Source organism: Rhipicephalus sanguineus, chromosome 2, assembly GCF_013339695.2.
Source record: "Rhipicephalus sanguineus isolate Rsan-2018 chromosome 2, BIME_Rsan_1.4, whole genome shotgun sequence".
Classification (NCBI taxonomy): domain Eukaryota; kingdom Metazoa; phylum Arthropoda; class Arachnida; order Ixodida; family Ixodidae; genus Rhipicephalus; species Rhipicephalus sanguineus.
In genome coordinates, this window is record NC_051177.1 from 118,630,245 (window position 1) to 118,654,326 (window position 24,082).

The window sequence follows — 24,082 nt, forward strand, 5'->3', positions numbered from 1 at the left end:
CGCCGCGCAGTAATATGCCTAAGGACAGGCTCTCGAAATTAAAAAAAAAGAGAGATAGAGAGAGAAGAAAAAGTGTGTATGACAGCGAACAGAAGAAGAGAACTTGTTGCTTTACGTATTTTTACCTGGTACAGATTACTTATCGATTTTGATTCGTAGTATAGCCCCAAAGCATGCAGAACGATGTTCACTTGCAGCCAGTTCTGCTAAAAAGAAAGAAAAGAAAGAAGGCAAACAATATAAGAATTTCTGTATGCAAAGAAAAGTTGTGTATGTATACACATTTTTGCCCACATCTGTAGCGCATTCGATAGAAAGCAAGCACAAACAACACTCGTTGCACCGAACAGTGCAACTTGACCGTAAAACATCAAGCGATTGGAACAGCGTCGCAGTCAGTACATCGTGCCCTTTGAGAGGATCGCCACATACGAACTAGCCTCAACTTGCGAGTAATAATAATAATAATAATAATAATAATAATAATAATAATAATAATAATAATAATAATAATAATAATAAGAAGAAGAAGAAGAAGAAGAAGAAGAAGAAGCAGTCGCGCTCCCCGTGTCGGCGTTTGATCGGAGAGGGAAGAAAGCTGTCGAAAACTATGCGTGTACTAAAACATAGGGTATATAATCAGAGAAGACTCACCTGTTGACTCCTGCGCGGCAAAGCTCCAAAACAACTAATCCAAAAAGGAGGGGGAGAGAGGGCAGGGCTCTTCAAGCACTAGCCGCCGGTGGTGGACACAAAAGCACTTCACTTTGCATAGAGATGGATCCCGGCCGTGAGCAGCAGCGACGTATTCGTACGACGACGACTCCTCTACGGCGCGGCTAGTCCAAAGCGACGGGCTGTTTTTTTCGCGCTGCGCTCCCTTAGGATATTCACGCGCGAGAGCTTAGGAGGAGACCAGCCGCAGTAGCTCCGCCGAAACTAGAACAGCGCGGATCTTTGAACTTGCCCGGTGGCTTTCCCGTTAGGTTTTTCTTTCCCCCTCGCGTCTCCATCGGGCCACCTCCTCTCGTCCGTTACGAGAAGGCAGCGTGGAGAGGAGGAGCAAAAGGGAAGGGAGGGGAGAGAGAAGAGGCAGACAGACTCGAAACCCAGTTATTCTTCTTTATATATAGCACCCACCTGGCTTCCCGAACGCGCACCTAGAAGCGAAAACCTACGAGGAAAGAAGGCTGTACGCTACAGTGATTACTGACACAGAAAGGCGTGGATCCATTCATCGCGCACTTGCCCCGAAGCTGGAAGTTTTCCTCTCATATTTTTTTGTTTCGTATTTTAATATCGTCTTACTTAGTACATAGACGACATAATACACTTCTCCGTCATAACTCTTTTTTTTTTAGATTTTCGCGCCCCCACAAGAGCGGGATGCGATCGCTCGCTGTTTTGCTGAACACGTCATGCGATAGTTCGAAGCGCACTAAAGCTCAGTCAGGTGAACATGTGCGCGCAGCATAATGAAACTACAGGTTATCTGCTCTGCTAGCATTAAAACGCTGGAACTATGTTGAAGAATTTTCGAATGCGGGCGATGTCACCTAGCAGCGCCTAGCAGGCGACAACAGCGCGCAGAGAGAAGCGCCACACGAAAAGCGCGCATGCGTCGTTAGCAGCACCAAATGTTGCCTACCGCGAAAACGCGGGAACGGCGAGATGCGAGAGAAACAGGAGGGAAAGGAGCGAGGCGTCGGGGGGAAAAGATGCCGAGATGTCCGTCGTAGTACGTGCGAGAAATATCTTCCCAAGTTCGAGGCGCTATCTCAGGTTTAACTACAGCACGCTCCGGTGCGTCATCGTAGCGGGCACATATTAAACGAAAAGCGACACTTCAGTATATATATCGTTTGATACGGACGGCGCAAAGCGCTTCGTAACTGCTGCTTGCGTCACGGCCAGCTGAGTTGGAGCCACGGACCCGACGCAGATGCTGCGCGCTACATTCCCCGACAGCAGCAGGCGGCGAACACAGTGTGTGCAAAAGGCGAAGCGGCATTGGCGTTATCGTGTTCCAACGCGCAGCTCCGAACATGTGACGTTTTGCGCGGCATTGTGAGCGCGTTGACACGTCTGATTTTTGCCCTGCCTTGTCGCGCCCAAGCCGTGGCCGAAGCGAGCGGAAAGGCAGCGACTTTCGGACGTCCGTACGAGACTTGAAAACCAGTGGGCTACGGAGAATTCTCGGCGCCGGAGGGAGCAGCTAGAAAAACAAGCCGCACAGCGCGGAACTTGTTTACGCGTCCGATTTGCCAGGGTGCGATAACCTCCCGGCGCGGAAGAAGCGGCGATGTCAAACCTGTACAACCCGATCACCGCTTGCCTAAAGAAGGTAACGTAATACATTTTATTCCTTTCTTTTAAGGTCCTTTTGTGTCGAGAAAGAATTGTGCGCTCTAGCTCCGTTGGCAAACGCGGCGTAGTTCAGTGATTCCGATAAACGTTACTTCCGTGCAGCAGGCTGGACGAGAGGATGCTGTCGAGGAGAAGGCGAAAGACGATGAAAGTAAGTCAGCATACGGATGTACTACTACCCTGACGACGTAGCCGAAATTGAAGCGTAGCGGACGATTGCCAAGCAGCTTCTTGTGTTCGCTAGTCGCGCCAGTAAATTTCGATTAAAGTTCGAATTACCGTTAAGTATCCTCACTGGCGCCCGCGCATGACGTCTGACTTCGTTGCCCATCTTAATTATTGCAAAATACGCATTAGATGATCATGGCCGCCAGGCCATGTACTACTTAGGTTGACACCCCATTAACGGTAAAGTTTGTCAAAAACGCTGTTGGCTGATGCAATATGACACTGTCAGCTCCAGCTGCAGCCCGTAACTATCGCGTAATGCGCGCCCTAATTCATCGTTGATTAATTGGGTGAAGTGCTTTTTTAAAGAGCGTTTCACGTATACTCTTTGTTTAGGCCATTGTTTTGCGGTTGGTTTAACCAGTCGGTTGATGTTCTGTGGGATCGACGTACTACAGCGTATTTTCGTGTGGCGCCGTGCTTGCGGAAACATGGCAGCTGCTGGCCTCCAAAGCTGTTACTTATTTGCTTGTGACGCAGAGAAGCCATCGACAGGCGTCAGTTCGAACGCGACTCCCAGCGGCTGGGTTCAGGGCATAGCCTCGGGCGTGTACAACGTCGGCGCGGGAGGCGCCAAGTGGGTGGTGTCAACGACATACAACGTTGGAGCCACCGTCTTGGGCACCGGAGCAACCGTCCTGGGTACCGGAACCCAGCTGGCCCGCAAGGTGGTCGCGCGCAAGGACAAGTCCAAGGACGAGTGAAAGAGCGCAACACGCCTGTGGAGCACGAGAACAATCGCGCGGAGACTTTGTGTGAACAGTTTGCCATCGTGAAGGCGCCAGCACTTGTTATTCCGTTTATACCTCGCGATGCTAATTTGTCATTACGTGAGCAACACATCTGCCAGCATGCATCCCGACACGACATGCTCCCAGAAGTGGAGGCACGAAGCGGGCACAGATGGGTGAATCAAGTTGGCATTTGCGTCGTGTGCAGGTCATAATGAAAGCGCATGCCTGCATTTCCCAGCATTTTCAGCAGGGGGTATTGCCTTGTGCTGGCACATTTACGGTCGCTATTAAAGCAATTAACTTGCCGCAAGCTAGGTGTGCTGTGAACCTGGACTTGCATTTTTTTAAAGGTTGAGGAATATTAGCCGCAAGAAGGTTTTTTTTTTTAAAAATGTTTTACTCTCGCAGCCATTTCAATATTTGATACACCTGTCTGGAAGCCCGCACTGACCATTGTGTGCCTTACAAAAAAAAATTTGGCAATGTTGTTGCAAGCTACGGCCCAATCTTTGCTAGCACAGATGAAAGTCCTATACAATTTACACGGGCATGCTTTAACACCAGTTCCATAGATTTTTGTCCCAATACACGTTGTTCCGCTTGCGGAGCTGAGCACCTGTCTCCAGCTTGCACGTTGCATAGGTCTGCTTGTAATTTGCCATGTTCTTGGAATTTTCTTTTATTTTGCTGTGGCAGATGTGTAATTGTTTCAGTCCATATTGCACAGTGGTCTTCGTTTACGAAACTAACTGGTTTGCTTTTGACAAATGTTGTAGCCATGTAAAAGAAGTGTTTAAAAAGGCTGCTATTTGAATCTTTTTCTAGGCTCACTGCTGGTTCAGATAGGACTCATTCACAGTATCGCAGAAGGCATTCTTAATAGCTGTGTCACTTATAACTAGTCTTGCCCGTGCATTGAAGGAACAATTTCGCTGCATTCCGTAGGTCTGTCTGATTGCTAAACTGCTCAATTGCTTTTATCCTAACCTCAGGGCATGCACTTGTCAACAAACAAGTTGTCATTGGGCTACATGAGCAACACAAAAAGGGCTTTAACGATGCGCCTTCCATTAAGACACGAGATTTCAATGCAGTTTTATCGCATGATAGGAGCAAAGCGCATATTTTCCTGTCTCTTTACAAGCTTTAATCAGCATTGCCAACTGGTGTCAAACATTTTTACGGGGCATTCACATTTTGCAAACATTTGCCTGCCACACTCCTGTGTTCAAATGCACCACTAGTCAGAACTGCGACTAGAGGTGGTGACCTCTAGCCACTATTATGACCTCTGGTCACCATGATGGTGGCCCGGATGTAAGACTGTGCTTGAGAGCTCAAGCACTTGCAGCTAAACAAGTGTTGTGAACAAGCAAACACAAGTTAAAACCTAAACACTAATGAATGCCAGAAAGCTGCAAGCTTTTGTGAATCCCTTGAGCACGACCTTGTATTTCAATCTCTTCAAGTGTCTTACCTGCACGCTCATTCCACGCATGCATTTGTTTGTCGGCATGCGAATACTCATCGGCATTGGGACAGACAGGCGGGAAACCAGTCCAATATGCATTTAATGTCCTCAAAACATTTCCACAAATTTTGTCATCTTCTTTTCGCTCAAATAGTGCGCCAGATGTTCATCGAAATGGGGTACAAATAAAATCTTTCAGTGCCGACAAAAAGAAAAAGTGGGTATGAAAGGCAATCTGAATGAATCACACTGGTCTGAAAACTGTGAGCTTTTCTTCCAAATATGGACATATATTACATTACAGAGGTTCCAGCAAAAAAATAAAAATGTAGCGTGCCACTCAAATCATTTGGCAGCTGCTGCTATGGTGCTTTTGTGAATGCTTTGGTCATAATGTACACTATTTACAATGGCTCTACATAAATAAAGCTGTGGTTGGCTGTACACAGACGTATAGTATATACTTTAAATGTCCCAGAAGTACAGGCGCCATTCCCACCATTTCTCACCCTCTGCAAGCGATACAACAGTGCAGCCTGCACAGAACAAAAGCAACCCTGGCAAAAAGATTAAATTTTAACATGCAGGTTAGCAACAATGCAAGAATCGCTGAGCCTTCTGAACCTAACTTGAGCTCCATTCCTTGTCTTCTCCTCCCAAGGCAGTCTCAAGCTAAGCCATAATACTTAATCTGGTGAAGCCTGCCCCTTAATTTTCAGCCTCAACATCGGCTAAAACGCAGATGTCGATTGCATTGGCCAATGAACACTTTAAAGGGACACTAAAGTGAAACAATCAATTCAAAGTGATAAAACTTTACATATAAATCTCCGCACATGAGCGCTGACGTGACGTCGCGGATTTCAGGGGAACTTTTTTTTCTCGTATTTTGGCCACATAGCTCGACAGAATTTCTTGAAACTTGGTATGTTGAGTCTATGGCTAGCTCAAAAGATAACACTCTTCCCAATTAAGAACTATGTAGGCCTTAGTAGATCCGTCAACATCTAAGACCCCACAGCAAGATTGTGCAGGAACTTCAAAATAGTGTCGCCACTTGCATTTTTCTTTTCGCGCGTTTCCTCGCATACGTAGCCTCTTGTTCAAGCAAGAGCTGTGCTTTTGGTATTGTAAAATACTAATTTACTAATACGCAAAAAATATTTTTTTCCTCTTTAGTGTCCCGTTAATGTGCCCTCTTGTGCTAACAAGGGCCTAGGAAACTAACACAAGAGGCTAAGCCGGGCGGCTCATTTTTTTTTAAATGCCACAACTTGAGAACTCCTTGATGACGCACGGTAAAGAAGCAGATGAAAAATAATAAAAAATGCTACAAAATCTGTACAATAACTATGCAGGTGCTAATAAGCAAAGCACATCGTTGCCTACCAACACATATGATGACAACAAGTGTATAATAAAGTGTCGTGAGATAAGGACTGTACAAAGGAGCGCGAGTGAGAAAAGAACCAGACTGCAATGATGATCCGTTGCTTTTTTTTTTTTTCTTTCGTTTTCCTGTCGCATCTGAATTGGTAAGGCACTGCAGTCTTCCTTTCTAGTAAACGCACATCCTAATGTTAGGCATCTGCCTTGCCATCACTACTGCAAAATGCAGACTGCTTTTAGAACTCATCAGGGCGGTTAACGCAATGGCGCAATGGTTTGCATGGCGGAACCAGTCAACATTCACAGCTAGTGCGTTACATGTATACAACCAAAAAATCTCTCTCACATGACATTTTGAAGTTTCAGTAGCGGGAAAAGCCATTGTACACTCTTATCGCGTTCTAGTTTTCAAGTGAAAGAAAGTCCAGTCTCTGACACGGTTGTCGCGCACTGCTGCAAAGAAAAGCGGAACACGCGAATGACAAGAGTTCTAACAGTTCTTTTTTTATCCCCCAGAGTTGCAAAAGTTCATTTCTTCTACATCTTCGTGCACCCAGTTAACGCTGGATCAAGAAATCGGAACTTCCCTTGCTACACGCTATTTTTGTGAGAAACGCATATTCATGAGGGTAATTAGAACAGATCGGTCAGTTGGACCACCACGAGCACTGCTCCACGCATACAGTTTACATGCATGGAAGTTTGCTTAAGAAGTTTTCTGATGGGCAGAGAACCAAACTTCTAGATATACAGCCACGGTTCGAGACATGAGGTGCTTGGATGCGCTAAAGCCGAACAAGCATTCTCACTGTCTCTCTACACTGTTGGGTACAAGCAGTTAAAAAAAATAATGTGCATTCAATCACACACCAATTCACAGTCAATTTGCAGATGAGTCCGTCGCAGCTGTGCTCGACAGCATTAACTTAAGAGGTCCAGCAGTACGTTGACCCTAAAAGGTTCACCAGTCAAGCAAAAACGGCAACACGTAAAATTCTCAAGCACAGAAAGCAGCTTGAGAGATGCATACATGAACATAAAGAGCAGGAAAAGGAGGTAAGAGGTCCACGTAAAAGCGCTTCCAAGCGCAAAAAAAAATAGATGTAGTGATGGTGGCTATACGCCCAGTCCAACTGTAAGCATTTTTGACAATGATGAGAAGGTGAGGAAGTGATGTGTGTGCGTTTGATGACTGGCAAGGAAAACGGAGAAGGAAGGTAGCGTACGTCCCTGGCTCTGCAATCTAGCCTCGTGACAACCGAGAGTTCACAAAGGTCAGCCTGACTGCACCAGAAATTACAAAGCAATACCAAAAGCTCTAATTCTTGTAGGGCCAATCATAGTTAGAATATAGCAACTGTTCTAGTCCGCTTCTGCACTCTGTTGCTGGCTAGGGCGGTCGTAAGAGCGGAATGGAACTGGAAGGGACTGTCCCATGATCCCAGCCCTGCTTTTGCTAACCGTTACACAGGAAAGCCAAAATCTAGGCATGCACTTTTAGACTGAGTGAGAGAGACGGCAGTATTTTGTTTTCCGTGCGTAGTTGCACCAATCATTGGTCCTTCTCTAAGTGCTCTTGCTTTCAGGTAGCGGCCATTTACAGAGTAGGTCGACCAATAGGAAGTCTCACTGACTCCAGAGTTCAGTCTTAAATAACCGTGAGGTCACAGTGAGTGTCGCCAAATTGGCTGTACTGAAACCCAAGTCCAGCTACCTTTGAGGAAACTTGTGAATCGAAAGAGCAATTTACAAATAAGTACATTAGCCTCTTTAAAAACATTTTTTTTTACTACAGATTGGTGTCGCCAAGGGACACGCAGAGACAAGATATGCTGTAGTGAAGGGTTCCAAATTAACTTTGACATGGGGCGAGTTTCTTCAAATTGCACCAGAAGCAGTTTACAAGATTTTCGCATTCCGCAGCTGAAACAAAGCCCCAAGTGCCGCGAATCGAACCCCCGACCTCAAGTACAGCAGCAGAGAGCCACTGCCACAAACAAAAAATGTTCGAGTAACATTTCAGTGATACTTCACTTTGCCTCGTTTTCAGCGCAGCTGTTTCCCAGCTCCTTCTGGAGGCAGTTAAAACCACTTTATATAATTTCCTTTTATAACACTCATGACCTCAACAAGAGGTTCAGAGCATCGTAATGTAAAGTGAGACCAAGTAAAGTAAAGTAAAAGAGACAGGACAAATAAAAGTGCAACCAGATTTTACATCTACGGTGCAGTTAAAACATCACACTGACCTCGAAGCTAGTTATGCGGTAAGGTTAAAATACTCATCTACATACACAATGTGGAACTGAATTTAAAGAACTGGCATTAGAAACCAAAAGTTGAATAAGCTAAAACGTGTAGCACTACCTGAAATGTACATTTAACAAAGCCCACAAAGCAAGAAGGAGATTGAATTTGCCACGCTCAGGTGAGAGAATGCGTCGTGTACTCGCCTGGTGCGACAGCTAAGCCCTACCATTTTCACCTCCATGACTCAACCTAGCTTCAGAAAAACGCAGGAAGGCTTCCTGGAAGATGACCATGGTTGTCTAGATTATCTACGTTCACCAGCTCATGCTGTGGGTCAGCCTAGGAGAGGCACCCACGGCTGGAGGATGATGGTGGGTCTGGTATGCAATGTAGAGCTTTCCCACCTGAGCCCGACACAGTGCAGGCTTTGTTGCCTTTGTCAAATGCTCGCATTTCATGCAGCTGTGCAATGTCAATGTAAACTAAATAAAATTTGTAAAACTTAGGATGGGAGGCCTAAGAAAAACCAGTCATCGATTAAAAAAATAAAATAAACTAGCGAAACCAATGTGGAACCAAAGTACTAAAACTTTCAGCATCCTTTCTTTCACTGCAGCAAATGATGATGGTCGAGGGGATTTAAAAGGAGCACGGTGAAACTTTCAGTGCTGCCACGCCTTCCTTGCTTCTTCGTGATGTTCCTTCTCTGCAGTGGAAGTGGTGAGGCAAGAAGGCCATGGCAAACGACGCACACATGTGCACGTACGCATACACACACACATACACAGTAGCCGCCACCGAGGAGGAGTCTCTTAGGTTACACGAAGGCGGCCGCCATGTTCTCTTCGTTTTCACCTTCGGAGGAATCGTCCGCAAGCGCTGCGATTGCAGCCACGGCGCGCATTCGCGTCTTCGCGCGCACAGTTGTCCGCACGGTTGGGGGAAGCCGTGGGTCCGCACAAAAGTCAGGGTCGGGGACCACGGGGTTCTCACGCAACACATCACTGGGGTCCTCTGGATGCGAGACGGCCGCTGGCCGCTTGCGCTGGAAAAAGAAGAGCATGAAAAAGCGAAACATTATGCACTGGTCAGTCAACTGAGGCACAATATATAAGCAAGGAGGAATACAAAGGCAAGCAAGTGAATTTCTTTTTTGCCTGTCGTTGTGTCCTTCCTTAGATGAAGTTTGTCTGATCCGTGCTTCATTAACCTCCTTCAGGCGCGAAGTTATGATGCACTGTCTGCAAGTGCATCAAATTCGCATAGCATAATCCCAAGACACTCAAAATTACATTCCAATAAAGGAAATTAAGGAATGTGTTGTTTTGTGTGAGTTTTAGTAATTAATGTTAATTAGCATGTAATTAAATATCTATCAGCTTCAATTGCATAAAAATAATCACCGAAATGCGTGCCGTTTGTTTTTTGGTTGTATCCGTTTCGAGCAAAGAAAAATAATACTCTTGACGTTGATTCTGGAGCACGGCATGTGGAACGATTGTCGAACATGGTAGTGTTGCCAGCAAAGTGATCCTCTGCAGCAATGAAGTTAAATGACCGCTAATTGCCCACTCAAGAAGCATGCACAAATGTGCACACTGCGTTTCAAGCCATTCGAAGGAACGCGGTGCGTGTTGTGCTTCCATAGTTGATGTACGCATTTGCACAAACTGCCGCTGAAGGGGTTAAAGAAAAAATGAACTAACTTGCATCAGTATGCTGCCATTCGGCAGCTCAAGCATTTCGCACAATGGCGTGATGAGAGCAGAAAGTTCAAAACAGAGGAAATGGCAGAGACTTCTGCAGATGAGAACATTTCTCGAAGATTGCCACTGAGAAGATTTGACTGGTCCGATACGAGTCAATTCGCCCTCACACTGCGATTTGCTAGCCTCCTGGTAAGCTCCGCTCTGACCCAACCCGAGTAGAGTGGGCTAGGGAACAAACGTGCTAAGGACATCTTAGTGGAAATCAAAGAAGAAATGGGCATGGGCAGGACATGTAGCTTGAAGACAAGATAACCGCTGGTCATTAAGGGTAACAGATTGGTTTCCAAGAGAAGGCAAGCACGCGATGGGGAGGCAGAAAGTTAGGTGGGTAGATGAGATTGAGGAGGGATAACTTGGCCGCAGCAAGCGCAGGACCGGGTTAATCGGAGAAACATGGGAGAGGCCTTTGCCCAGCAGTAGGCGCAGTCAGGCTGCTGATGATGATTGTGGCTAGCTCAGACGGTAGAGCGACCAACCCTGGGGTCGAGTCTCAAATTTTTTGTCCCCAGTTGACAACATTTTTGTCAACTGGGGAGCTTTCTCTTAAAAAAAAAAATCCGTACGAACTTCCTTTAGACCTTTCTCTACACAAAAGGAGCACGCCAATTTCCTTTCCTTCTACATTGCAACTCTGCACAACAAACGGTTAGTGACACATCTTAATTTCATACTTGCACAAACCAGTCTTTATCATTCTACATAAACAGTGTTGCAAGGCCCTTTCCCCACCTTAGCAATGCACCACCGCTTACCTGCTTTCCTTTCCTTGCTGGCTCAGAAGAGTTCGTCAAGCTGACGTGGTGTTCGCCAAACTCTTCGAGCTCGTGGAAGTGCTGCTTCCGCGACAGCAACGTGAGGTGCAGAGTGTCCATGCCTTCCTCCATCACGCCGTCTGTGCCAAGCTCCACGTTGTAGTTGTTGGCCTGCAAGCAAGAGCATCGTCAAGACCGCGACAGTCACGTTAGGCAGCGACAACGGGCTTCGGCACATTCACTCACGCAAAGCTCTCACTTTCGCTATAGTCTGCTACAACTTTAAAAGGCAGTGGCATTTCAAACTCAAAGGTGGATGTACAAATGAGCGCGTGCTCTAGACTGATGTTATTAGCCAGACAGTTGGTGGACCTACTGTCACAAAGCATTGCCGAGGCAATCAGCTGCTACGCTTCAGTCATCTGGACAGGGCCTCTCATGCCTTCATAAGTTATATCTGACTACAGTACTAGCTCATTTTATATTGCGATGCCAACCCAGCTGAACTTCGGAACAGTGATATTTCACTAGACCAACCCAGTTAACTAGGAAAATTAGTCAATCTAAACAGCCCTCGCGATCCCAATGTATACGCATTACCCATTGGCATCAAACTCGTTAATTTGGACATATCCAGCCATGAACCAGCTGATCGGGTCAATCTCTGAGGCATGCCAAGCACAGTGTACCACAAAATGTATGACATCAAAGAACAGGACCAGCACGGATGATGCTAGCGTCCAACCAAAATGAAGTGGCAGATCACATCTACAGTTGTCAGCAGGAACCACACAGGAATGATAAGAATGCTTCGTGCCTTTTTACTGTGTCCAGCGCCTTGAATGGCACCGCATTGGCGGCATGCCATCAGAACCACGTGCTGGCCATCTGTTGTTGCAGACAGCAGCCACGCATTCATCTGTGGCTGTTGTGATAGGCACGAGTTTCGTTTTTATTCAGCGAAAGATATGCAATGTCAAACAAACACCACGGAAGCTGTCAAGCACAAAAAGCGCTCATACCATGACCTGCATGCAGGATATGTTATGTTTACATCACGGTGTAGACCATCACCACGATTTGCCGGCCAGCTCACAGGAAAAGTTTGTAACTAATGTTACTGCAGTCGTCAGCTAGCCACATAATGATTCTGGGGGTCTTTACATGCCGAAACCACAATCCAAAAGTGCCATACCACACTGGGGAATTGAGGATCAATTTCACCCTCCTGGAATTACTTAGCATGTGCATAAATTTAAGCACATAAATGCCTTCGCATTTCATCCCCATCAAAACGCACTCGCAGATCGTAGGAATCAAACCCACGACCTTGTACTTAGCAGCACCACCCATCATTGCTAGCTTGCTGGAACATACATGTAATTAGTTGCACCTCCCGAATAATAATTTTCATAGGAACACTGTGTGTTAAAGGGGCACTGACACAAAAATTTTCGGTGGGCGTTCTTTTGCTACAATATGCATCTTTGAAACGGGCGGCGCACAAACAAGGACAAAAGAAAGGTACGACACACCACAGAGCACCTTCCGTTTCTTTTGAGCTTTCTTTTGTCCTTGTTTTTGCGCCACCCATTTCAAAGATGCATAACTAACTCCAACTTGCCCAGACATGAATTCTTCTGCTGCAATATGTTGCTGGGGGCCTATTAGTCATAACATAGCACAACGGCTGCTGCAGCACGTGACAGATAATTAATTACAGTCTGTTTATTATTGGGCCAGTCTCAGTTACGGTTTGGGAGAGCTCCAAGAACGACAAGCCACCGGGTACAACTAACACTATCTAGAGTGTGAAACGGCACACAGAACTGTGACACACTTCCGTGCTGCCTGCATCATCTGCTGGTGTTTATTTGCCGGCTGCATGTACAGCGCCGTCATTGTCGTCGTCGTCTGGTGCAACGACTTTCTTGACGCCTTCCCATTTTCCACACGTTTGCCGCGGGCACTGGCTCGTAAGCAGCCACCGAATGCAGTAAAAGCTTGTTAATTCGACACCCGTTAATTCGGAAAATCGGATAATTCGGACGTGTTCTATGGTCTTGGCAAGCATACATAATGTTTAATGGCATCAAACTCTCGTCAATTCGGTCATATTTGTTCGCAACCTGATTGATTCGGACGATATTTGAAGCGCGGCATGCGCGAAGCACCAAAAATGTGCGACACATAAGAGCGAAAACGGCGTTCGTGGACAACCGAAATGGCCGCGGGACTTCGGGCAATGCACGTGCAATGTCACACAAGGCATACATGTTGGAAGCTGATGAAGATGAAGAGCTTCAGCTGCGGTCTGCATGCTGGCATAGTGCTCACTTGCTACATTATTATGGACGAATTATCAGTTGCTGGCCATTTTTTTGACAAAAATTATTGTCAGGTGTGTGTGGTGGTGTTGGTACGTAACAAGTAGGCTTGTGCGAATAGTAAATTTCAGGTTTAACGTGACTAGTGATTTGGTCGAGTAATATTGAATCCAATGGTATATATCGCATATTATTAAAAAAATTAGCATATTTGTCATGACCCAGCTAACCTGCACAATATTTTTTAAAATTTGAAACAAGGCATGTGCAAATGTCTTTCTTTTTGGTTCAAAGGGAAGTGGAAACAACTTTGAATAGTAGCAGGATTTGACTTTTGGTAGAATGCAAGTGATAGCCAGTAAAATATGTTACGTTTTAAAATTCACTATACTTAAAGCATGTAAGCTGGTATAACAAGCTTCTAAACTTAAAAAATTATGAATCTATGTGAGGGTAATATGTTCATTTAACCTTGAAGTGGGGCTTCGCGGCAGTGCGGATTTCCCCTAAATAGGCGGCGTTTTCACGGTATAGCACCCCTCCACTGCAGTGAAACCACCTTTACAGGGGGTTACATGCTGTTTATGTATGTCTATTTGTTCATTTCAAATACAGTAGAACCTCGTTCATACGTTTCCGCTTAGGTACGATTTCCCGGCTCCTACGCTCGAAATCGCAAAAATAAAAAATAACCCAATAGAGCTGTGTGTCCCGGTTAATACGTTCCCGGAAAATACGATTATTTGGCAGCAAGGTTCAGCAACGCGGAAAACTGCGGTTGTATGATATGTTTTGTGCTCAGAAACTCTCATTCAGGTGTCCAAAAGGGCCCTCTGGTGTACTTGTGAAGCATGAAGTGGCAGACAGCCGCCGTGCGGTGACGGCGGCTTCTCCACAGTGCTTTTTCTGCTTTGTTCAATTGTCCCCTCCGCACTTTCTCTGCTTTGCTCAATTGTCCTCTCCACGTCTCTTCCGAATTGCTCGATCGCCGCTCTCTGTCAACCACACACCGACCCGAAGGCAGGTGGCGATGCTGACAGTCAAAATCTTCAAACGGCCTTCAAAAAAAAAAAAAATTGCAGTCGCTTAGCTCGGCTATGCCAGGATTACGTAGCGTTAGCAAAGGTTCATATGATTATTCTTAGCTTTCCAGATTGTCTAGGATTATTAGCCTTCTGTTCATTCTTCGTACGCTGAACCGCTAATTGCCAGGCAACTACTGCGGGATGCGATGAGATAAGCTTCTCGGCTCTTCTGCACCGCTGAGCAGCATTTGCGCTCTCCTTCTCCATGGCGTTACCCACCCGCAAATGCCAGTCAGAGGCGCTATCAAGTGGCTCCAGCGCACTGTCAGACGGCGACTGCACAGCAAAGGCGAATAGCTGCGCGCACGCCGGCGCCAGTGTGTCTGCCGCGGCTACGACGCCACTCCTCCCGAACGCGCAGACCAGCAGCAGCAAGTCGCGCGCGGCGGTGGCGGAGAGCGCGTGAGATGCTGGCTCCGGTGAGCCAGCTGTGTGACATCACTGATCCTTGCGCATGCACAGCACGGCTCACGAGGATCCACGCGAAATCGGCTCCGGCTAGGCAAGTGTAGCTAACGCTACAAGAAGTATTTTCTGTAGCACTTGGCACGATTTTGCTGAGCATTGCAAATCCTTCATCTGCATACCTGCCAAGTTTGGAGAAACGGAATCCGGGAAATCTACTGAACGGGGGGGCGGGGGGGGGGGGGGTTACAGCGATAGCAATTATATGGACACTGTCAGCGGGATTTTGCGGTCGCCGCTGGTCCGTACAGAGTCCAAACCGATAATGTCGCCTACGCATCGTCTGTTTCATGTGCGAGTGAAAGCGCGCTAGCGATAGGTGCGAACGCGGTTGAAGAGATGAAACGACCCGGCCGTCACCGTCGCGCGAAGGGCACATGCGATAACATCGCTCCGCGTGCGAGGCCTGTTGTCGCTTGCTTACCAGTTATTTCGTCGGGCAAGATTTTGTGTGCACACAAACGCATCATCTACGAAATATTAACCGCTGATATAACCTATAACACATTTAGGATGTGGCCAGACAACTTTGCTCATGTGGCTAGACAAAGCACTGGACGCGCGGGGCAAAACTGGATTTCCGGGAGATTTTCCTATGACCCGTACAACCGGGAGAACGGTTCCAAATCCAGGAGTCTCTAGGGTAATCCGGGAGACTTGGCAGGTATGCATCTGTATCCGGTACATAGATGCACACTCGTTCCACACACTTTTGTTCAGACCCCATGGCTACAACAGCCGGGGGAACTAACAATGTGGCCCAAAAGAATGGAGGCTGTCGCTCCTCCAGTCCGCCACGGTACGATACAAGACCTACGGAAATGCACATGCCGCTGCTGCCGCTGCCACTGCACAACACACCGCAACACATAACCATAGCAACGCCGCCATTGTGCCCAGTGAATATGGCCGATAATTTCCCCCACACTTTTCTCCCGGAGCACGTTCGTTTTCGGGTTGCTCCACCCGGCACAACTCCAGTCGGCGTTAGTTTTTCCCTGGCTGGGCGATTCTGCCTACCAGCGGGTCGTCAGAAGCTGCCAGAAAAAATTTGTTCTGGAAGATATCTGGAAGGTTTCTGGTTATCAGACGCCAAAACGAGACGATGCGCTCTCGCCGCCATCTGTGTGAGGACTCGACAGATAGCAGTGCGGGCGCTTGGGGACTTATTCACCTTCGGTTGCCATTACGCCGGGCATTATCTTTTAAAGCCCGTTCCGCCGTGCGAGATAGTGCGATTACGAGTGGCGGCGAACATACCAGCGCATGTCTCAATTAAGACAGAATGCAAACTGATCAGCGCAAGTGTGCGACGTAGCATGTGATATCCGTAAACAGCTGTCGCTCTCGAGGACGCTTATCGCTTTCGCGACATTTCGCATATAGTGTTGTACTGCGATTGTTATGTGCACTGCGAAGACTTAAGCTTGTTAGGCCTTTAGCGGGGCGGCAGTTTTCCTCACGGACGGGGCAAGTCACGCATGATCTTGCGAGCGTACGTTATCGTATCCCAAATGCATGTGCTCGAGAATATCACTTCTGCCCTTCGGCAAACCTAGCCCCATATTTCCAAGCGGCAATGCAGAAAGAACCGACGCTCATGCGGCGCAAAGTTTCGTCTGCAGACACAGCGGTAGCATTTCTTTACGTTTACGCTGGTTGTACCAGAGTTCGATTTTGCAATATTCGGGTTGTCTCGGGATTTCAACACACGTGACCATGACGTTATTTCCGGTCAGGACCGGGACTAGGTAGTTGACCTCTGGCTGCTAGCGAGATGCCAGGAGTTCGAAAATCGAAGAGTCCCTCCATGTTTTTTGAGAAATAAATATTTTTTGCCCTTGCACCTCAATATGGGCTTGTCAGCCTCAATTTTTACCCGATTCGGATCGTACGTTTTCCCGGATCGTACGTTTATTTCCCGTGTTTTTTCGGAAACGTATCAACAAGGTTCTACTGTACTTCAAAATTTAGAATAATTTAAACTCGTGTCGAAGCGAATTCGAATACTGTTATATTCGTGCAAATATTCAATGTGCTCGAATATTTACACAAGCCTAGTAATAAGGGTTTGTTCAGAGCAGGTTTCTGCTTATTAGGACACAGAGGTCTTGAGCCAAGGTCACACTGTGAACGAAGTCACAAATGACGAAATTGCGGCTTTTGCACTGCTCTTACGCAAAATGAGTACAGGATTCACGTATTCACCAAGAAAATGAAAATGCACTTATGTAACAGGCACTTGTTTATTCTTTTCTTGATACTTTCGATAATTTGGCATTCAGTTAATTAGGAAATATTTTCCGGTCCTGCGAAATCTGACTTAACAAGCTTTTACTGTAGTACATTTTGGGAAATTTCCAGCACACATACAACAGACAAGGACATGAGGAAAGACGACATACAAGCGCGAATGTATGTCGTGCTTGTATGTCGTCTTTCCTCACATCCTTGTCTGTTGTGTGCGCACTGAAAATTTCCCAAAATTAAAGCTGTGCGAATAGCAAAATTTTGGGTGCGAAGCGAATTCGAATAATAAAGATTGAGTGCGAATCGAATCGAATAATTTTAGAATATTTCTCAAACATTTTTCGAATAATTCGAAGTGAAATTACAGAAAAAGTTGCAGAGAATCCCTAAGTATGTTCTTGTGAGATAGCAACATGAAAGTGTTTCTTTTCGCAAGGTTGATGAAGCGCTGGTGAGGCCATATTTTATAGTTATCTTTCTTATCAAGAATGAGGCAATGTAGACGCCGAATTGTATTTGGTGCAACCAAAGTGTTGCCGACAACACTTTACACGTGATAGGCAGAGATGCCATTTCCTCAGCCTCTCCTCCTCTTTCAACTTCTGTGGAAGCCCAACTGATGTGGCGGACAAGGGTGTGCTCCCTTCAAGTCCAGAGTTCCAAATCTGCCTTGTAGACGTCGATATATAAGAACATCTGAAATTTTGGATGCTAAAAAGCTTCGGCGTCCGATTTTTCGGACTTCCTGCCCAAATTTCAGGTCCAAAACAGCATTAATTGAGCCTCCAACTCTGCCACATCTTTCATCTCCATATTGGAACCAGCTTTTTCTTGAGTTAATACATTTGCGACCGAAGCAGAGTTTGAAAGGCAGCTTTGCCGCAATACGGGGATGTGATGAGGTGAAGCATATTGAAAATCTAGGGACCACTTCCAATAGGATGTTGACTCTCTCTTGCCCAAGTTCGACTATAACGGAGCTTGAAAGGCGGCTTTGCCGCAATACGGGGGTGTGATGAGGTGAAGCATATTGAAAATCTAGGGACTAAAGTCCCTAGATTTTTCCCTGTTCTTTCTTAAGTACCGACAACCATTGAAGCGCCGGCGACGAATCTCATTGGCTAACGCTCGTTTTCGGTAGCCATGTTCTTCCTAACTCTTTTCCAGCACCTGGTGAAACGCGTCCCCCATTCACTAATGACAGGGGGTTGACGGGAGGAGAAAGGCGCGTCGCGGTAGCATATTGTCCGCTGAAAGATGCGTGGCTAATGTACTTAGACGCACATGGCTTTGTAAATCTTCCAAGTTAGGAAGAAAATGGCGTCGGACGCCAGCTGCGCGTGAGAGAGGGCCGTGAAAGGAGGCAGTTGTCGGTACTTAAGTAAAAAGGAGAAATCTAGGGACTTTACTAGGGACCACTTCCAATCGGACTTTCTCTCTTGGATAAGTTCGACCGTAACGGAGATTGAAAGGCAGCTTTGCCGCAATACGAGAGTGTATGAGGCGAAGCATATTGAAAATCTGAAGGGGTCACTTTCAACCGGATGTTGACTGCATTTGTCTTTGGGAAGTTCGAATAGTTCGAATAGTAAAATTCCAGTGCGAATCGAATCGAATAGCAAACACTATTCGAAAAATATTCGAAATTTCGAATATTCGCACACCCCTACCCAAAATGTATTCATACCAACTCGCCCAGCTTTCTACACTTTTAATTTAATGTATTAGCCTGTCGGCGCAAACACGGCAAAAGCGCAACGGCAACTATGGCATCATACTATCTGCGCCAGCTCGGAGCTTGGCCGCAGTGGTGACGTCTCGGAAGTTGGGGGGTCACCTTCAGCTCACCTTAGATAATGTGAATGTCGCGAGGTGCGGCGTATAGCACTGCATTGCTCCTGCGAACTTCAAGGTTCATATAAATTACCTTCCAAGCTGTTTGCGCTGTTGAGATTTAATAGATGATATACACATATTCATGGTAATCAATCCCGCAGCATACCTGCCAAGTTGGGAGAAACGGAATCCGGGAGATCTACTGAACGGGGGGGGGGGGGGGGGGGGGGGGGTATAAAGTATGCCGACCGCGAAGGGGGGGGGGGGGTGTACAGCGATAGCAATTATATGGACACTATCAGCGGGATTTTGCGGTCGCCGCTGATCTGTACAGCGTCCAAACCGATAACATCGCTTACGCATCGTCTGTTTCACGTGCGAGTGAAAGCGCGCTAGCGATAGGTGCAAACGCGGTTGAAGCAGAGATATAACGACCCGGCCGTCACCGTCGCGCAAAGGGCACACGCGATAACATCGCTCCGCGTGCGAGGCCTGTCGTCGCTTGCTTACCAGTTATTTCGTCGGACAAGGTTTTGTGTGCACACAAACACATCAACTACGAAATATTAACCGCTGATATAACCTATAACACATTTAGGATGTGGCCAGACAAGTTTGCTCGTGTGACCAGACAAAGCACTGGACGCGCGGGGCAAAACTGGATTTTCGGGAGATTTTCCTATGACCCGTACAACCGGGAGAACGGTTCCAAATCCAGGAGTCTCCTGGGTAATCCGGGAGACTTGGCAGGTATGCCACAGGCTATCTCGGCCGTGAAATTTTGTAACAGTATTAATACCTTTACAACGTGGTTGCCGAGATCGCACCAAAAATAACGTTTCGGCAGATCTATATACTAAGAAACACTCCAACAGCAGCTGAAACGCTGAAGCTACAGCACCCACACGCACGCACACCATTGACAGAGGTTGCTCTACGATTCTCATAGGATAGCGCACAAGAGAGCATCTCACCAGTTGCAGTGTGGAAGCGAAGTACCGGGGCACTTCCCAAACCTGCCGGCCCCTGCAGATTTGGCGGAAGTAGAGGGTCTGCTTGGACGGTGCGTCAGAGAAGTGGTCCAGCACTCGGTTGCAGTAAGTGCGGATGTTGAAGCTCTCCCGCTCCTACAACAGAGTGCAGCCATGATTCATGTGCCGCGAATTACAGAGCCAAAACAGCATGGCAATAAAACAGCGACACGAGATGCTGGGGACTTATCACTACAACTGACAATGTACAGACATGAAACTAGCGCATGAAATGAGTGGAATGCACAGGTCAAAAGAGAGAGAAAGGCAGTAAGTTTAAGGCAAAGGGTTATGCAAATTGGAAGCAGGAAGCCTTTGCAACATGTGGCTTTGACAGTAGTGAAAGAAATGCACTAATGAATGAAAGGGGGACTCTAATGTGAGACACTAAATTACCGTAAAAACCCGCGTATAGCCCGGGGTTTTTTTCTAGATTTTAGGGTGCGAAATTTCGGCCCCGTACTATATGCGGGTCCCAAGAATTTTCGGCCCAAATTCAGTTTCGGTTTCGGCATAGCGCGGTGCTATCATCATCATCAGCTGTCTGCGCGCTTCTGCGCTAGGTAGTGTTAGCGGCGTTAGTCTTAACTGGTCAGTTGGTCAGTGGCCTTTGCTTCAACTTGGTGCCCATAACGACGGCCTCGATTTTGCTCCTGTGATTTTACGCCATGTCAGGACCGCGCAGGCAGTACTCTGCTGCTTTTAAAAGAAAAGTTATCGCTGCTGCCGAAACCATCGGCAACTGTGCCGCGGAGCGGCAGTTCGGAGTCAACGAGCGGAGCATTCGCGGTTGGCGGAAGCAGAAGGAAGCCCTCTTTGCATGCAGCGGCCAGCGAAAAAGTTTCCGCGGACCAAAAAATGGAGCATTTCCTGACGTGGAACGAGAACTCACAGACTTTGTGCGGGAGCAGCGAGCTGCACATCTCGCTGTCAACATCGAGCTGCTACAAGCGAAGGCAAGGGAGATCGCTCGAGACAAAGGCATTCAGCCGGAGGATTTCAAAGCGAGCAAGCATTGGGTGTCTCGCTTCATGCGCCGCGCTGGGTTCTCCCTACGTCGGCGTACGTCGATCTCCCAGAAGCTACCAGAGAGCTACGAAGAGCACCTCGTGGCTTTTCAAAGGTACATAATTGCGTTGCGAAAGGCAGTCCCCTTTCAGCTGGGCCAGATCGGCAACGCGGATCAGACGCCGGTCTACCTGGATATGCCCTCGGCGCTGACGGTGCATCAAAAAGGCTCCAGGCAAGTTATCGTGCGGTCGACTGGAAACGAAAAAACGCGGGTGACTGTAATGTTATCCTGCACGGCTGACGGTCGCAAGCTGCCACCCTACGTGGTGTTCAAACGAAAGACGCTGCCGAAGGGGGAGAAGTTCCCAAAAAATGTCGTCGTCCGCTGCCAGGACAAGGGGTGGATGGACGAATCGTTAGTCCTTGACTGGATAAAGTCCGTGTGGTGTCGACGGCCCGGAGCACTGCTGGGGCTCCCTTCGATGCTTGTGCTCGACGCGTTTCGGTGTCACCTGGCCGACTCCGTAAAGCGACTGCTGCGCGACTCCCGCACCGAGCTCGTCGTCATCCCGGGAGGGATGACATCACAGCTGCAGCCGCTTGATGTGTGCCTTAATAAGCCATTTAAGGACCATGTCAAGCGCCTGTACGTGGAGTGGATGAGGTCCGGAGAACCAGAAGTGACCCCTGCCGGACGGCTGAAACGGGCCTCGCCAGCGATGCTCTGCTCGTGGATAGTCGAGGCTTGGGCCTGCATTCCAGAGGCGCTCGTTTGCCGCGCCTTCAAAAAGTGCTCCATCTCCAACGCGCTTGATGGCACTGAGGATGATGTGCTGTGGGAGAACATTTCCGACAAGGGAGCTTCGGAAGAGAGTGCGTCCGACGACGACGATGAATGAAATGTCAATAAATGCATTTTTTCCATTTTCCTCGGACTATATTCGGGTGAAAACTTTTTTTCTCACGTTTGCTATCCCCGAATTACACCCCGGACTATATGCGGGTCCGAGCTATATGCGGGTTTTTACGGTAGTTTATAATTTACTGATAAATTGTTCTTTGTGGACTCTTGTCTCTTTCAATTTAACAGCAGTGCAGAGTATAGTGTTCCAAGCCTGCATGTTCTCAAAGTTATGAACAAGTTTTTGTCACAACATGTAAACTGAGGATTCCAACTGTCTCTATTTAACGAAAGAGTACTTGTCATTAACAATTTTTTAAAACCACTGGTCAAAAAAAAAAGAGCTTTTTAGCACAAAAGTGTTTTATGTCAGGGTCCACCACGGCTCCATTGACATATATCCGTCACGGATATGACGTTGTAAAATATAAAGACTAACAGATGGCAAAGAAAAAACTAGAAGAAAAAGTCCTGTCACCGGGAGTCTAATTTATCACCCCTCAGCGCGCGGCGCAAAAAGATTCAGTCACAGACGACACATTCTTCACAATGCTAACGGTGAGCTATTTATATACACCATTTGCTGGTGGCGGTATTCGGAGATCGGTGTTACATTAGTGTGTTTTCATTATCGCTAGCGAGACGCCGCGAAGGGCTCGATGAGCACGCGCCTCTACAGGGCGTGGTCGCTCGTGCGCACGCTTATCTCGTGATGACGGTGGTTTGTATGTCTTGTGCTCTCACCGGAAGTTTGAGTTGAGATCACAACGGTCACTACGCTCACTGCAGTGGCCACTTTTGCGAAAGGAGCACGCTGCTCACACAGAAATAAGTTACAACTGTGACATTTAGTTCGCACTCATCCTGTGTATGTTCGTTTCGTGCGTCCTTTCTCGTTGAGCAACGCGTTGCAAGTTTTGAGCTACTTGCCTTTCTTCACGTGACATTACAATTTGTTACCATAGCATTCATTCCTTCGCTCTTGGGGCGAAAGAATGCACAACAAACACTCAACGACGTCTTTTGAAGACATGTTTCAGTTTCGTGTTATACCGATTCCTATAACAGAGGGATCAGCCATGTTTTTTCACCACAGCAGCTCTAAATAATCTCCAAGACGGGGAAGTTAATAGCACTGCAGTCAAAGATAAACATTTACGTCATTGCACGCATGTTTAAGACATGCGCCCTTTTTGATGATTTCTCGTGGTTGCCGTGTGCTGCCACACTGCAGGAATATGTGAAATATTTTTCTTGCGCCGATGTCTCTCCATTTTTCTTTTATGCTTTACTACAGCGGTGCGCCAGCTAGTTTCGGTTTCATCCTTCGGCCGGTTCAGATTTCAGATTCAGATTTTTTATTGATACGAATACAAGAATGTTACATGTGTTTAGTATACAAAAGGTTCCTGCTTGTTGCGCCCACTAAACTGATGGCTTTCCGGTTTAGAATCTTTTAAAAGGTCACCAATTTGTTACTCTCTCGTTTATTGCTCCCCAGTATGCGATTACGCCTGTTTCCGTGCAGGCACTGACTGACACAAACAATGCCGCTGGGGTTGCGTTTCCTGTTTCGGGGACTCACAACAACCGCTTCCGCCTCATTGGCGATAAGACGAAGGATTATTATAGGTTTTAGACTTGTTTTTGCTTTCTGGACACGCTCACAACTACAGTTGAGCCCACATATAAAAGCCCCAATTAAAACGAACGATACCCACGTGACAGTGGAGATATACATTATTTCAATGGCACAAAATCGCACTTACAACGATCGTCTTTGAGCTCTGTCGATCGGTTACAGTGAACGAAGTCGCTGCACGCATGTGATTTCGTTATCCGTCCCGTGTGACAGCCGTTTTCACCAAGAAAGCTACCCGCACTACCCTCCCTCTTTATCACAACTCCTTCGCCTGTCTCCACTGCTCCGCGAAACCAGCCACGCCGATTTGAATTCAGAAGTTTCTTTTTCTGGCTAGAAACAGACCCAGAGCAGTTCCACGCATTCTAGCTTGCCTGTCGCACGTGCGCATCTTGCTCGCTGTTGGTGTGCGATTGTCGGTGAAGTGGCCTCAGCAAGCGACAAAGACATCGCCTTATGGCTTGAAACAAACCGAGATAATATTTTAAGCTACGCGGAGCGAGACGTCTATAACACAGACGAAACTACATTATTCTATCAGATGCTGCCAGAAAAAGCACACGCCACGAAAAGC

The 24,082-nt window shown here is 47.1% G+C and overlaps 2 protein-coding genes across 9 annotated transcripts in view; one reads left to right on the forward strand and one right to left on the reverse strand.

Moving 5' to 3' along the window:
* Nucleotides 1-1,681: 1,681 nt before the first annotated feature.
* LOC119383564 (uncharacterized) lies at nt 1,682-5,246 on the forward strand. Of its 2 annotated transcripts, none has more exons than XM_037651792.2 (3): nt 1,682-2,344; nt 2,470-2,518; nt 3,076-5,246. In XM_037651792.2, exons 1-3 carry the CDS (start codon nt 2,303-2,305, stop codon nt 3,297-3,299), a joined length of 315 nt encoding a protein of 104 aa, XP_037507720.1. In that variant the 5' UTR covers nt 1,682-2,302; the 3' UTR covers nt 3,300-5,246. The 2 variants fall into 2 exon arrangements, with proteins under 2 accessions (XP_037507720.1, XP_037507721.1); XM_037651793.2 differs by having other exon boundaries at nt 1,684-2,344; nt 2,473-2,518.
* The window catches only part of LOC119383561 (condensin-2 complex subunit H2), an 86,464-nt gene continuing 67,264 nt past the window's right edge, over nt 4,883-24,082 (reverse strand). For all 7 annotated transcript variants that reach the window (XM_049412577.1, XM_049412576.1, XM_037651786.2 and 4 more), the window contains 3 exons: nt 19,898-20,050; nt 10,961-11,131; nt 4,883-9,484 (listed from right to left, as the gene is read on the reverse strand). In XM_049412577.1, coding sequence (XP_049268534.1) covers nt 9,257-9,484; nt 10,961-11,131; nt 19,898-20,050 — 552 coding nt within the window. In that variant the 3' untranslated portion in view covers nt 4,883-9,256. The remainder of the gene's footprint in view (nt 9,485-10,960; nt 11,132-19,897; nt 20,051-24,082) is intronic.

What these genes read in the sequence shown, in the direction of transcription:
- LOC119383564 (XM_037651792.2), top strand. Translation starts at nt 2,303, where the DNA reads ATGTCAAACCTGTACAACCCGATCACCGCTTGCCTAAAGAAG. An exon ending in TCACCGCTTGCCTAAAGAAG is followed by an intron (nt 2,345 to 2,469) that starts GTAACGTAATAC and finishes ACTTCCGTGCAG; the next exon opens with CAGGCTGGACGAGAGGATGC. An exon ending in GAAGGCGAAAGACGATGAAA is followed by an intron (nt 2,519 to 3,075) that starts GTAAGTCAGCAT and finishes CTTGTGACGCAG; the next exon opens with AGAAGCCATCGACAGGCGTC.